Below are 12,719 nucleotides of genomic sequence, written 5' to 3'. Positions count from 1 at the left end.
CTACTAGCTTAAAAAAACGACTTATTAGCTGTTTATTAATAGTTAGAAAGATAGGAGCTGGGTTTATGTTTTGGATTAGGGATGCAGAATAAGATTTTCTAACTGCTAATGAAGAGTTAATATCTCAATAACAGGCAGGCAATAAGCCAGTTTAAACAGAATGAATTGTGACCTAAACTAAAGTATTACCAGAAATTCATAAAAGTTTAGAAGCACCTGTGTGAGTAAATGTTGTTTGAGTACAATTTTTGAATAAACTATTCCGTGACAAATAATGCATTAACAGTGTATTATTTTTAACATGTTTATTTTTTTACACAGTAAAAATAGACGCATTTTGTGTGTGATGCATCAAATTGCTATGACAACCTGAATCATATTTAATGTTCTTATGTATGATAGCAAACATTGCTGCTTGTTCAAACTACTCAACTTAAATTGAGCAGAAACAACACAATTCTTCAGATTTGTTTGGGAAAACTTGTTTGTTTTAGGTTCAATCCATTTACGTTTGTTAACTTAATTTGTGTTAGGACAACATGAATTGTGTGGAACCCTGTATTTTTTACACTGTATGAACTTCTAGGTTTATTCTAGTAAAGCCTCAATTTGTTCAAAAATTGGTTTGATTTCGCATGTCCAAGCTCAGACATTGAGTTCGGCTTACGGTGTACTGTACATTTAAGCAAAATCTGGCATTAAGATGATAGATAAGAAATGGTCTTAAATAAACTATGAAAAGGAGAACTATGAAGAAGTTGTTGTCTGAAAGCTTCATGGAGATGGAGTGTGTCAACACAAATGTGTATATGTTGGCTATGCCAGGATCAAACACTTGCTGGTCACTTTATTAGGTACACCTTACTAGTATCAGATTGACCTCCTTTTGCCTTCAGAACTGCTTTAAATCCTTCGTGGCATAGATTCAACAAGGTACAGGAAATATTTCTCAGAGATATTGGTCCATATTGACATGACTGCATCATGCAGATTTGTCAGCTGCACATCCATGATAGGAATCTCTCGTTCTACCACATCCCACAGGTGCCTGTGGAGGCCATTTGAGTACACTGAACTCATTGTCATGTTCAAGAAACCAGTCTGAGATGATTTGTGCTTTCTGACATGGCGCGTTATTCTGCTGGAAGTAGTCATCAGAAGATGGGAACACTGTGGTCATAAATGGATGGACATGATCAGCAACAATACTCAGGTAGGCTGTGGTGTTGACACAATGCTCAATTGGCACTAATGGGCCCAAAGTGTGCCAAGAAAATATCACCAACACCATTACACTACCACCAGCCTGAATCGTTGATCCATAGTTTTTATATTGTACACGACAAATTCTGACCCTACCATCAGAATGTTGCAGCAAAAAACAAGACTCATCAGACCAGGCAACGTTTTTTTCAATCTTCTATTGTCCAATTTTGGTGAGCCTGTGTAATTGTAGCTTCAGTTTCCAGTTCTTAGCTGACAGGATTGGCACCCTGTGTGGTCTTCTGCTGTTGTAGCCCATCTGCCTCAAGGTTGGATTTGTTGTGCATTCAGAGATGCTCTTCTGTATACCTCGGTTGTAACGAGTGTTTATTTGAGTTTCTGTTGCCTTTCTATCAAGTCAAATCAATCAGGCTATTCTGGCCCACAAAACTGACGCTTACTGGATATTTTATGGTCTATTCACTGTAAACCCTAGAGATGGTTGTGCGTGAAAACCCCAGTAGATCAACAGTTTCTGAAATACACAGACCAGCCCATCTGGCACCAACAACCATGCCACGTTCAAAGTCACTTAAATCTCCTTTCTTCCCCATTCTGATGTTCGTTTTGAACTGCAGCAGATTGTTTTGACCATGTCTACATGCCTAAATACATTGAGTTGCTGTCATGTGATTGGCTGTTTAGAAATTTGCGTTAACGACCAATTTGACATGTGTACCTAATAAAATGGCCAGTGAGTGTATAATGCTCTAGCAGATTTACACTGAACTCAATGACACATACATATATACAATTATCAGAACAGCAGAACAGCAGCATACTTTCAGTCTGTTTGTCACAAAACATTTGCTTCAAAAAACTCAACACGGTAACATAGTGATTCTGAACATTGTAGATTTCAAAAACCGCCACCGAACAAAACAACATCTGAAAGCTTTATGACTGTTCCACTTTATTTGTTATTTACTTGCCAAGTACCTTAAAAGCATCAATTTCTAAACGACTTCTACTATAAAACAGTAGAATCTGCCAATAGCAATGCCAAGGATGAGGATTCGATAACCAGGAAAAGCAAGACCTTTCTATGAAAAAAATTAATCGTTTTGGAGAAATGTCTGCCTGCCAAATCCACAAATGTAATAAAATGTAAAAATGACAATCCTACAATTTTTGCTCTGCCACTGAGCTACATACCCATTTGTAAAACACTTTATCTGTTCATTACTTTTAAAACAGCGACGGGAAAGCCCTCCACAAGGAGGTAAGCGGTCAGCCAGTAAGCGCCAAAAGGAATGGCGTCATACCCCGTAGCGTTCGCTTCAAAAAAAATTAAATGTAGCCATAAGTACCTCCGGCTACATAATTCACCGTCTCCAGAAACATCCATGGGACTACGTTTTCAATGTTAAATCAATGACAGTCTTTTACATTGGAAGCCTACGGTACAGCTGTACTGTAAGTGGTTGATAGGGTGTGGTTAGGAGGAAAGGCCAGAAAGTTTGGCTACTGTGCTGTTGCAGAGTTATAAGGTCTCAAAAGTTTGATCCAAAAGACATAGTAACCCGAATCAGAATAGTCTGGAATTTGGTGGTTGTAGCTTTAAAGGTCTAGGAGACCCTGTAAAATAGTCTAAGAAGAAAAAAAATAAAACAACAACAATATAATAGTGATAATTTTTAATAGAATGTCTGTATGTTGGCCAGTATCTCAAGCCAACATAATGAAAAAAAAAGCTAAGGTCACTACTCTACACTAACCGATCTTTGACTTGCATGTTGTTGCTCGTTTATTGATTCGGCTTGCTGCTGTTGTGCTGATTTAATAAATGTAAATGCATTGCTGATTCAGGCTACAGCATATCGATTGAGCATTGTTAAGCGTGGGATGTCATTACGCTACAACTATCAGCTGTCGGGATCTATTTTTATCTACCGCAATCACTGTGAAGTATATTTATATTTCATGGCACATGCTGCTGCATATTTCATAAGGCATTGTATTTCCACACTACTGTTAATCATCATCTCATGCCTTCTTCTGTACCTGGCTGTGTTTTTCCACCATATATTTGCTAAACCACAGTGAACTGCCAGTCTGACATTCATAAATTATACTATTATTAATGTGCTTATAGTTTGTTATTTAGTGTTGTCTTTCTTAGCTTTCAATATCGTGTGAAAGGAGGCATCTTATTATATTTTCACATTTTATGTTCATCTTTTAATTCAAACCCCCAGTAAATGCTTGTACCTTGCTGTTTTCATCCCGCAGGTTGAACGTGAGCTCCAGATTGGACAGGAAGTAGTCGGAGAATTCAGGATACATGTCCAGAACCTCCAGCAGATCCTCTCTGTTGATGGTGTGCAGGTCGCAGTAGCTCAGCGCTCGAACATCTGCGTTGGCTTTCCCGGGCTTGGCGTAGAGATGAATCATCTCTCCAAAAATATCATTCTTACCTGAGAGGTGGGCGTAAAGTGATCAGAGGAGAACAGAGGGAAGAGAACATAATGCAATGAACAATGGAGGGAACAGACAAAGGCTAAGTAGGAAAGCTAATTTCCTCCATTTCAGAATCTGTGCTATTGGGTACAGATGGAAAATCAACACTGTGACTACTAATCTCCATGCAGTGTGTCTGTCTGTCCATCCGTCCACACAGTTCTATCTATCTATCTATCTATCTATCTATCTATCTATCTATCTATCTATCTATCTATCTATCTATCTATCTATCTATCTATCTATCTATCTATCTGTCTATCTGTCTATCTGTCTGTCTGTCTGTCTGTCTGTCTGTCTATCTATCTATCTATCTATTTATCCAGCCATCCATCCATCCATCCATCCATCCATCTACAAACATGTCATTGATCATATGCATTTTGTGATACAGATATACAAGTAAACAAGTCTTAAAAGTTACCCAGAATTCCGAAAAAAAAACAAAAACATTATGAGTTAAAATGAAGAGAAATAATAATAAAATAATAAAATAAAATAATAATAAAAGGTTTGTGAAATGTTCCATTTACTTAAAATTCAGAGAAAAAAAACTATTACAAAGTAAATTCACAAAATTAATAAGTAATCAGTAAAAATGCAGATTTTAAACACAGATTAGCATAAAAGAAACCATACACATACAGATAAATAGGATTTAATCATTCTAAAATAATAAGAAATTTTATTAAATAAGATTCATCTAATAAATTATCCAAAATATGGTGTATTGAAATGAATAACAAATATACTTAAATAATAAAGTAAATGTGCAAATGTCTAAACACTGTACTATTTTATGTTGAAAACGTAACAACAACAAATGTTGTAACTTAACTTTTTTTTTTTTTTTAACAATAAAATTTTAATTTAGGCCCATTTGTAATATACATTGTTCACAGTATGAATTTAATATTTTAATAAGCAACTATAAACATGTCTTTTAAGACCATCGTCTAAGTTTCCAGCACCCTATTTAAAGTTATTACATAGTTCAAACACTAAAAACTGGTAGATGTTGGTAGATTATAAAATCTGCAGCATTGAAATATACCTCCTAGTAATCTGCTTCCACTAATCCTCCTTTATATCAACTCAAATCAACTCGCAGCTGAAAGTGTTGCTTTAATTTTAGACAAGAACTTGTGCTCAACAATCTCAACTATCTTTCCATCTCGTTTTTCATTCGAAGTATTACACTATTGATGTTAAAGCTAGCCCAAGAAAAGTTAAGACACTGACAGACCAATTGATGTTTCACAATTTTTTTGTTGTATTAAATAAAATAAAATAATTTTATATTATATTATATTATATTATATTATATTATATTATATTATATTATATTATATTATATTATATTATATTATATTATATTATATTATATTATATTATATTATGTTTTATTATATTATATTATATTATATTATATTAATTTATATTATGTTTTATTATATTATATTTTATTATATTATATTATATTAATTTATATTATGTTATATTATACTATATTATATTATATTATATTATATTATATTATATTATATTATATTATATTAATTTGTATTATATTATATTATATTACATTATATTATATTAATTTATATTATATTATATTATATTATATTATATTATATTATATTATATTATATTATATTATATTATATTATATTATATTAATTTATATTATATTATATTATATTATATTATATTATATTATATTATATTATATTATATTATATTATATTATACAAGATTATTTCATGCTAATAAATCAATCACAAAAATAAATAATAAAATTTAGTTAAGATATACATATAACTTGCATGCTTATTTCCTGCAAGTCTCCTGCCAGCTTCTTAAAGACATGTGCCAGCAAGAAAAGTCGAGGCCTGACAGCACATTTCTGCAGCGATACATATCAAAGGTCAGACCTGACAAACAAACGGCAGGCTCCTGGGCAGCAGCCACCTGCCACCGCATCTAAATCCGGCTCAGGGACGCAGCTAAAGCAATCGCCGCTGCATATTGTACATTAGCTATCTGAGATGAGCCTATATCAGTATGGTATTAGAGTGCCAGAGTCCAGGCCTGAGCCAGAATTAGTGCACAATGATGAAGTGTCCACCTGCAACACTTTCGTAAGACAACAGCATTCTTGCTGAGGCAGTGATTCTTCAACCCGGGACCTAAGAATACATATGAAACCGGAGGAAGCTTCTCTCAGCAGATTTCATGCAGTGACTTTCTGCTGAGTTGCATGAGTGTGTAAGTGTGTCTTCTTTTCTTCCTCTGGCCTTATTCTGTTAAAGTCGGCATGCGTAGGAAGAGAGATGGACCATTTATATTCGCCTTACCCTGCTCCACCTGCCGGTTTGTGGCTGGAGACTCATGCGCGGTGCACGAGTTTAATAAATGTGTCGGTAAATAATGAAACCAAAGCTGTCACCCGGGGCTCTCCGTCACACTAAGTGACACCTCGCAAATCTAATGAACAAGGGAAACACGCACCACGTCGCTGTCACTCTCGTTCGTGCGTCGTCTTATTTAATTACAACCCTTCGCTCGCTCGTTCTCTCAGCTTTCCTTTATTTCAGTCTCTCTCCATCTATAAAAGCTCATCACGAGAGAGATATCCTTGAACGAAGGACAGCACTTCTTTCATTAAGTCTCTTATTACCTGTGAGCCTCTGAGCTGTTTTTATTAAATTTAGATGAGTGTTTAAGTGTCTTATAGTACAACAACCCATTTTACATAGCATTCAGCTATTTGGGCACTGACACTGTATCTTTTCATTCTGCCACTATCCTTTAAAAAGATTTGTTTTCAACACTTTGGCAAGAAGTTTTCGTAAAAGAAGTTAGGGCTGGGAGTTCATTCTAAAAAGAATCGATTTCGAGAGTTGATTCCAAAGTTTGGAATCCTTCCATTAAGAAATTTTAGTTTAAAAAAACTAATTTGTCTCTCTCTTGCTATTACTGATAAGAAGTCACTAATAATGATTAGATAGATTATTTAGATTGAACATCAGATTTAAGTGAACAGATTCAAATGGTTTGCTTCAATGAATTGGTTTAAATGACTATATTTAGGGTCCACTTATACCATTGCGTAACTTCTGACAGCTGATTATGGTATGCCATGCTGAAATATTCAAATAATAAAATAATGTAAACGTATATTGGTAATCATTACAATTTATTGTACAACAACCAATTTTACATACTGTAGAATTCCGATATTCAGCTATTTGGACACTGATACTTTACCTTTATATTTTGCCCTTATGCTTTAAACATTAGCTTTCGCCACTTTGGCAAAATGGTTTCCTAAAAAGGACTTCAAGCTGGGAGTTCAATGCAAAAAGAATTGATTCTGAGAGTTGATTCCAAAGTTCGGAATCCATTCCATTAAGGGGAATCGAGTGCTCATTTCAGTTTAAAAGAACTATTTTGACTCTCTCTTGCTATTATTGATCAGAAGTCACTTGCTAATAATGATATTATTATAGATTGAACATCAGATTTAAGTGAACAGATTTAAATGGTTCGCTTCAATGAACTGGTTCAAATAACCAAATTTATGGTTCACTTATACCATGGCACAACTTCTAACAGCTGATTATGGTGTGTCATGTTGAAATATTCAAATAATACAGTAGACTAATGTAAACGGATATTGGTAAATATTACAATTCATTGTAAAACTACCAATTTTACATACTGTAGCATTCTGATATTCAGCTATTTGAGTACTGATACTTTATCATTATATTTTGCCTTTATGATTTAAACATTACCTTTCACCACTTTGGCAAAATGTTTTCCTAAAAAGGACTTCAAGCTGGGAGTTCATTTAAAAAAGAATCAATTCTTAGAGTTGATTTCACAGTTCTGAATCCATTCCAATGAGGAAATCCGAGTCCTCATTTCAGTTTAAAAGAACTAATTAATATTTTGACTCTCTCTTGCTAATACTGATAAGACGTCACTTGCTAATAATGATTAGATCACATATTTAGATTGAACATCAGATTTAAGTGAACAGATTCAAATGGTTCGCTTCAATAAACTGGTTCAATTGACCATATTTATAGTTCACTTAGACCATTGCGCAACTTCTAACAGCTGATTATCGTATGCCATGCTGAAATGTTTAAATAAAACAGTAGATTAATGTAAACGTATATTGGTAAATATTACAATTTATTGTCCAACCACCAATTTTACATAGTATTCCAATATTCAGCTGTTTGGACACTAATACTGTATCTTTATATTTTACCATTATCCTTTAAAAGATTTGTTCTCACCACTTTGGCAAAAAGCTTTGATAAAGAAGTTAGGGCTAGGAGTTAATTCCAAAAATAATCAATTCCGAGAATTGATTCTAAAGTTTAGAATCCATTTCATCAAGGGGAATCCATCCAGTCCTCATTTTAGTTTAAAGAGCCCATATTATGGGTTTTTGAAAATTCCCCTCCATGTAGTGTGTAACACAGCTCTAAGTGAAGTGAAGTATCCGGCTAAGGCTTAAATCTGTAAGAATACAGTGTTTAAAACGGTTGATTCATCTATAAAAGAGTCGACTCACAGTGCTTCAAACGAGTCGCCTTGATACCGACTCATTAGGTGGTCGCTGGTTCGAGCCTCGGCTGGGCCAGTTGGCATTTCTGTGTGGAGTTTACATGTTCTCCACGTGTTTGCGTGGGTTTCCTCTGGGTGCTCCGGTTTCCCCCACAGTCCCAAGACATGCTGTACAGGTGAATTGGGTAAGCTAAATTGTCCAGTGTATGTGTGTGAATGGGGATGTTTCCCAGAGATGGGTTGCAGCTGGAAGGGCATCAGCTGCATAAAACATATGCTGAATAAGTTGGCGGTTCATTCCGCTGTGGCGATCCCAGATTAATAAAGGGACTAAGACGAAAAGAAAATGAATGAATGAATGTAATGGCATTTAACAGAGAATCAGCATTACACTGAATGACAAAACTTCAACTTAAATTGCAGGCTATATCAAACAGTAAGCTTCAATACAACGAATCATAACATAATTATTTTTCAGAAAATGTAACACTAAAAGCAATCGTTTTGATCATTGCACTAAACGGCATGGGGTTTTGTAACTTAAGTTACCACACCAGGAAATGAGAAATGATCAAACATTTATAAGCAATAAACTACTAGTCCCCAGGGGGAATTTTGTGAAGCCATTAAAAGGTAAAATGAGTTCTTATATGATATCAGAAAGGCTCTTTAAACTGAATATACATTCGTAATGTATTTCATCATTTCTTAAGCACTTTCTTTTATATAGCAGATATCTTTAATAACTTCCTCTTATAGCATCTTCCTGTTTAGATGCCCAGCATTTTAGATGTGGTACCCGCCGCAATCACTTATTCCCATTATTTCAATTATTCAGCTGGAAATATTGTAAGGCAAACCTTTAATCTTAATTTGAAATGCCTGCATGCTGAACTATGATCGATTATGAAATGCTATTTTCCCTTTTTGTACGGCCTTGATTTCACGACCAAATAAGAGAGAAGTAATTTCATAGAAGCTTTTCAATTTTGATGAAAGATTTATAGAGCAATATTCACCAAGGCCATTTAAAGTAATGTGTTGTGGAAAAGCCTAATGGTTTGTCCTGGATAATCAAAGGACTGATGATGACTATGTGGGAAAGTCAAAAAACAAAAACCATTTTAAAGGTCCCCTTTTATGCTATTTTTAAGGTTTATAAATGAGTTCTCAAATAATAGACTTAAACTGAGTCAAAAAACAAAGTTTTTTTCCTTTAATATGCGCTGCAGCTACACTTCTTTTCTTACAATGTCTGAAATGGATTATTCAAGAAACTTCTGTTCAAGCATACTCTCCTGTTATTGGTCAGATGGCTGAGACATTTGGTCTACTACTTAAACTGCATGGCAAACATAATACATGAAATTCAGCTCTTGGGTCTTTCTCCACACTTGTAAACACATTGATAAAAACAATAACAATGGTATTGATTTTACTGAATCAATTTGAACCTGACTCCTCGTCTTTCAAAACAACAAGCATATTCATCTTTGTTTTAACAGAACAGAAAACATAGGGCTCTATTTTACCGATATATGTGCAAAGTTTAAAGTGCAGGGCGCAAAAGCATTAAGGGCGTGTCCGAATCCTCTTTTGCTATTTTAAGGACTGTAAAATATGCTTTGCATCCTTGTGCATGGTCTAACAGCTTGTGCTTATTACCTTAATGAATAATGGGTGTGTTTTGAGTATAACATGCATTAAATCAATCAGAGTCTCATCTCCCATTCCCTTTAAGAGTCAGTAGAATAGCACTATGGTGCATTTGCTATTTACATGGCGGATTTTGTAAGAGGAAAAACTGAATAGAAAAACTGAATGCTTCACTAGCGAGAAAACAGGTAAACAGACCATCTGCAGCAAGAGGTTAAAGAACAAGCCTCCTCCATTTGGCCTCTTTACTTTATTTTTACTCTTTACTCCTTTACTTTTGTGTATAAGTAAACAGTGTTGTTCACACTCCACTGAAGACATCCATTAGTCTACATATTTAATTTCCTATTAACAAATAAATTAACAATAATAACAAAGTGTGGTCTAACAGAAAAAAGCCCCCCCGGGACATGAAGAAGGCTTGGAGGCAGTAGTTTTTATATTTTTGTAGAAATTTTTTTAGATGGTCAATGGCGTGGTCTCTTTCAGTTAAACAATGTGGCACAAAATGTGTAAATTAGGGTCGGGCTGAACTGAAAATAGCAACAAATTGCGCCAAACATGTCTTGCAACTTAATGCACTTGAATGTATGTTAGGGCACATAGTATTTCTGATACATTGACAAGAAAAACTAATATCTTGCTGGCTTATATTACATCCTCAAGCTCAAATTTGAAATTGCAAAGTTGTTATAAACCTACATACTGTAGGTCTGTGCAGGAAATAAAACTGATTTACATGCAGCTCAGAATCAGTAACTTCATTTCGCATTCACTGTGGTCTTTGAAGACCATTTAAAGAGTTAGCTATTGCTACTTAGCTATTGCTTGATACTAATTACAGGTATAGCATGCTGTGCTGGGAGAGAACCCTGAGCTCGGCGATACTGCCTGGTCATATACTGTAGCATAGAAGGGGGTGAGATCTGGAAGGTCTAGAGAGCTCCCCCAGGTAAAGGAGGAATGGTGGAGATAGGGTGGATGGGGGGATTATTCAAAAACGAAGATAAGGGAGGTAAGACAAAATGGGCTATTTATTGTAGGCTTGGAGTCATCTGATTGGTTTATCGATGATTGTTGATGCAGGATTCTGCCACTTCGATCTTGTTAATTCATAACTTGGTGGACACTGGTCCTGTCTTGTCTTGTATGTTGTACTCGGCTCGAGTTTTCTTAGGTTGACCACTCTTATTCTGTTCCCGTTTGTCTTGGTCTTTTGTATAAGCTTCAGTTTTACATTGTGTGTACATCCGTGTTTACATTGTGGCCGCATGCTTTAGTGTTGTGTTTCATGTGAGTTTTCTTGTTGGCTGCGTGTTCTAGTCCTGTTCTTTAAGTGAGCACATGGCTTGTGTTTTTGTTTGTTTTATGTGCTCTCCTGTCTACTGTCTCGACACACCCTCCTTATTAACCCATTATTAGTTTATTCAGTTCACCTGTTTGCTTGTCAATTATTTCTCCTTTATATTCTCCAGTACTTCTTTTTTTTTGTTTGCCTTTTCTATCTTGTCCAGCCCTGTCCAACCCTACTCTTTCCTGCCAGCCCAGTCAATTTTGTTTGCTTATTTGTTTTGTTAATGTTTTCCCCCTCACGGTAGTTTTTGTTATCTTTTTGTTTTATTTTATAATGAACCCATGTTTTTGTCCCTGCATTTGAGTCCTTGCTCCTTTTAGCCTTCTAAAACCATGACAATAATTACAGTGTGACTTCATAATAAGTTTAGTTCGATTTACTAACATGTTTAAGGCTTGTGCACACCGGGATGCTTATCTTCAGCTTTTTTTAAGACGATCTTATGAACATGAAGTGAAATACTGAAAAACTCACAATCTGATGCTATTTGATCTGCAATTCCTCTCCATAACAACTCAGTCTTGTTGAAATATTTGTAGTTGCTGTCATGATTATCATACAGCTCTTCGTGTTTAGTCACTTCACCTCAATGAAACAGGTAGCTCGCCTCAGTGTAAAATACTTCGTTGTCAGAAATGTGTGCTCACCTAGAACGTTTTGTGCTTTGACCAACTGATGGCACTTTCATTAATTAATTCATTTTCTTTTCGGCTTAGTCCCTCTATCAATCTGGGGTCACCACAGCGGATTGAACCGCCAACTTATCCAGCATATGTTTTACGCAGTGAATGCCCTTCCAGCCACAACCCATCACTGGAAAACCCATACACATTAAGTCCCACACATACATACACTATGACCAATTTGGCTCACCCAATTCATCTATACCGCATGTCTTTGGACTTGTGGGGGAAACCGGAGCACTTGGAGGAAACCCACGCGAATACGGGGAGAACATGCAAACTCCACACAAAAATGCCAAATGACCCAGCTGGTGCTCGAACCAGCGACCTTCTTGCTGTGAGGCGACAGCACTTGATTGCACTATTTGACTTTAATGATTTCGTTTAACACATTTTTATATGATTTTAATTCTTTGTTGTTTTTATTTCTTTTACTTATGTTTGATTATTTTATATATATTATATATATATATTTAGGGACAGAGCACCTACAGTGCGATATACCTACGTAGGCCCTATTAGAAATGCTCCGTTTTATTCTTCTTTTCCTTCTATAGAATAAATTGCATTTTTGAGGGTCTAAACATGCTCAAAAACTCACAAAATGTTACACACATGAAGTAGCGACCCAGGTATGTTTACCAAATTTGGCACACACATCAAATATGCCAATACTCTTTTGACCTACTGTACAAAAGAGTCTCTTGGAGCAAAAT

At 35.3% G+C, this 12,719-nt stretch overlaps 1 protein-coding gene across 14 annotated transcripts in view; it reads right to left on the bottom strand.

Moving 5' to 3' along the window:
- The window catches only part of kcnh7a (potassium channel, voltage gated eag related subfamily H, member 7a), a 160,326-nt gene that overhangs the window by 14,765 nt on the left and 132,842 nt on the right, over positions 1-12,719 (bottom strand). For all 14 annotated transcript variants that reach the window (XR_015493232.1, XR_015493227.1, XR_015493228.1 and 11 more), the window contains one exon: positions 3,475-3,680. Coding sequence is in view for 8 of the 14 variants with exons in the window: in XM_087256719.1 (XP_087112845.1) it covers positions 3,475-3,680 (206 nt within the window). In the remaining 6 variants the exon portion in view is untranslated. The remainder of the gene's footprint in view (positions 1-3,474; positions 3,681-12,719) is intronic.

The sequence above is a fragment of the Danio rerio genome, chromosome 6 (genome assembly GCF_052040795.2).
Source record: "Danio rerio strain M-AB ecotype USA chromosome 6, GRCz13ab, whole genome shotgun sequence".
In the NCBI taxonomy this organism is placed as follows: Eukaryota; Metazoa; Chordata; class Actinopteri; order Cypriniformes; family Danionidae; genus Danio; species Danio rerio.
This window is presented reverse-complemented; position numbering and strand designations above follow the sequence as displayed.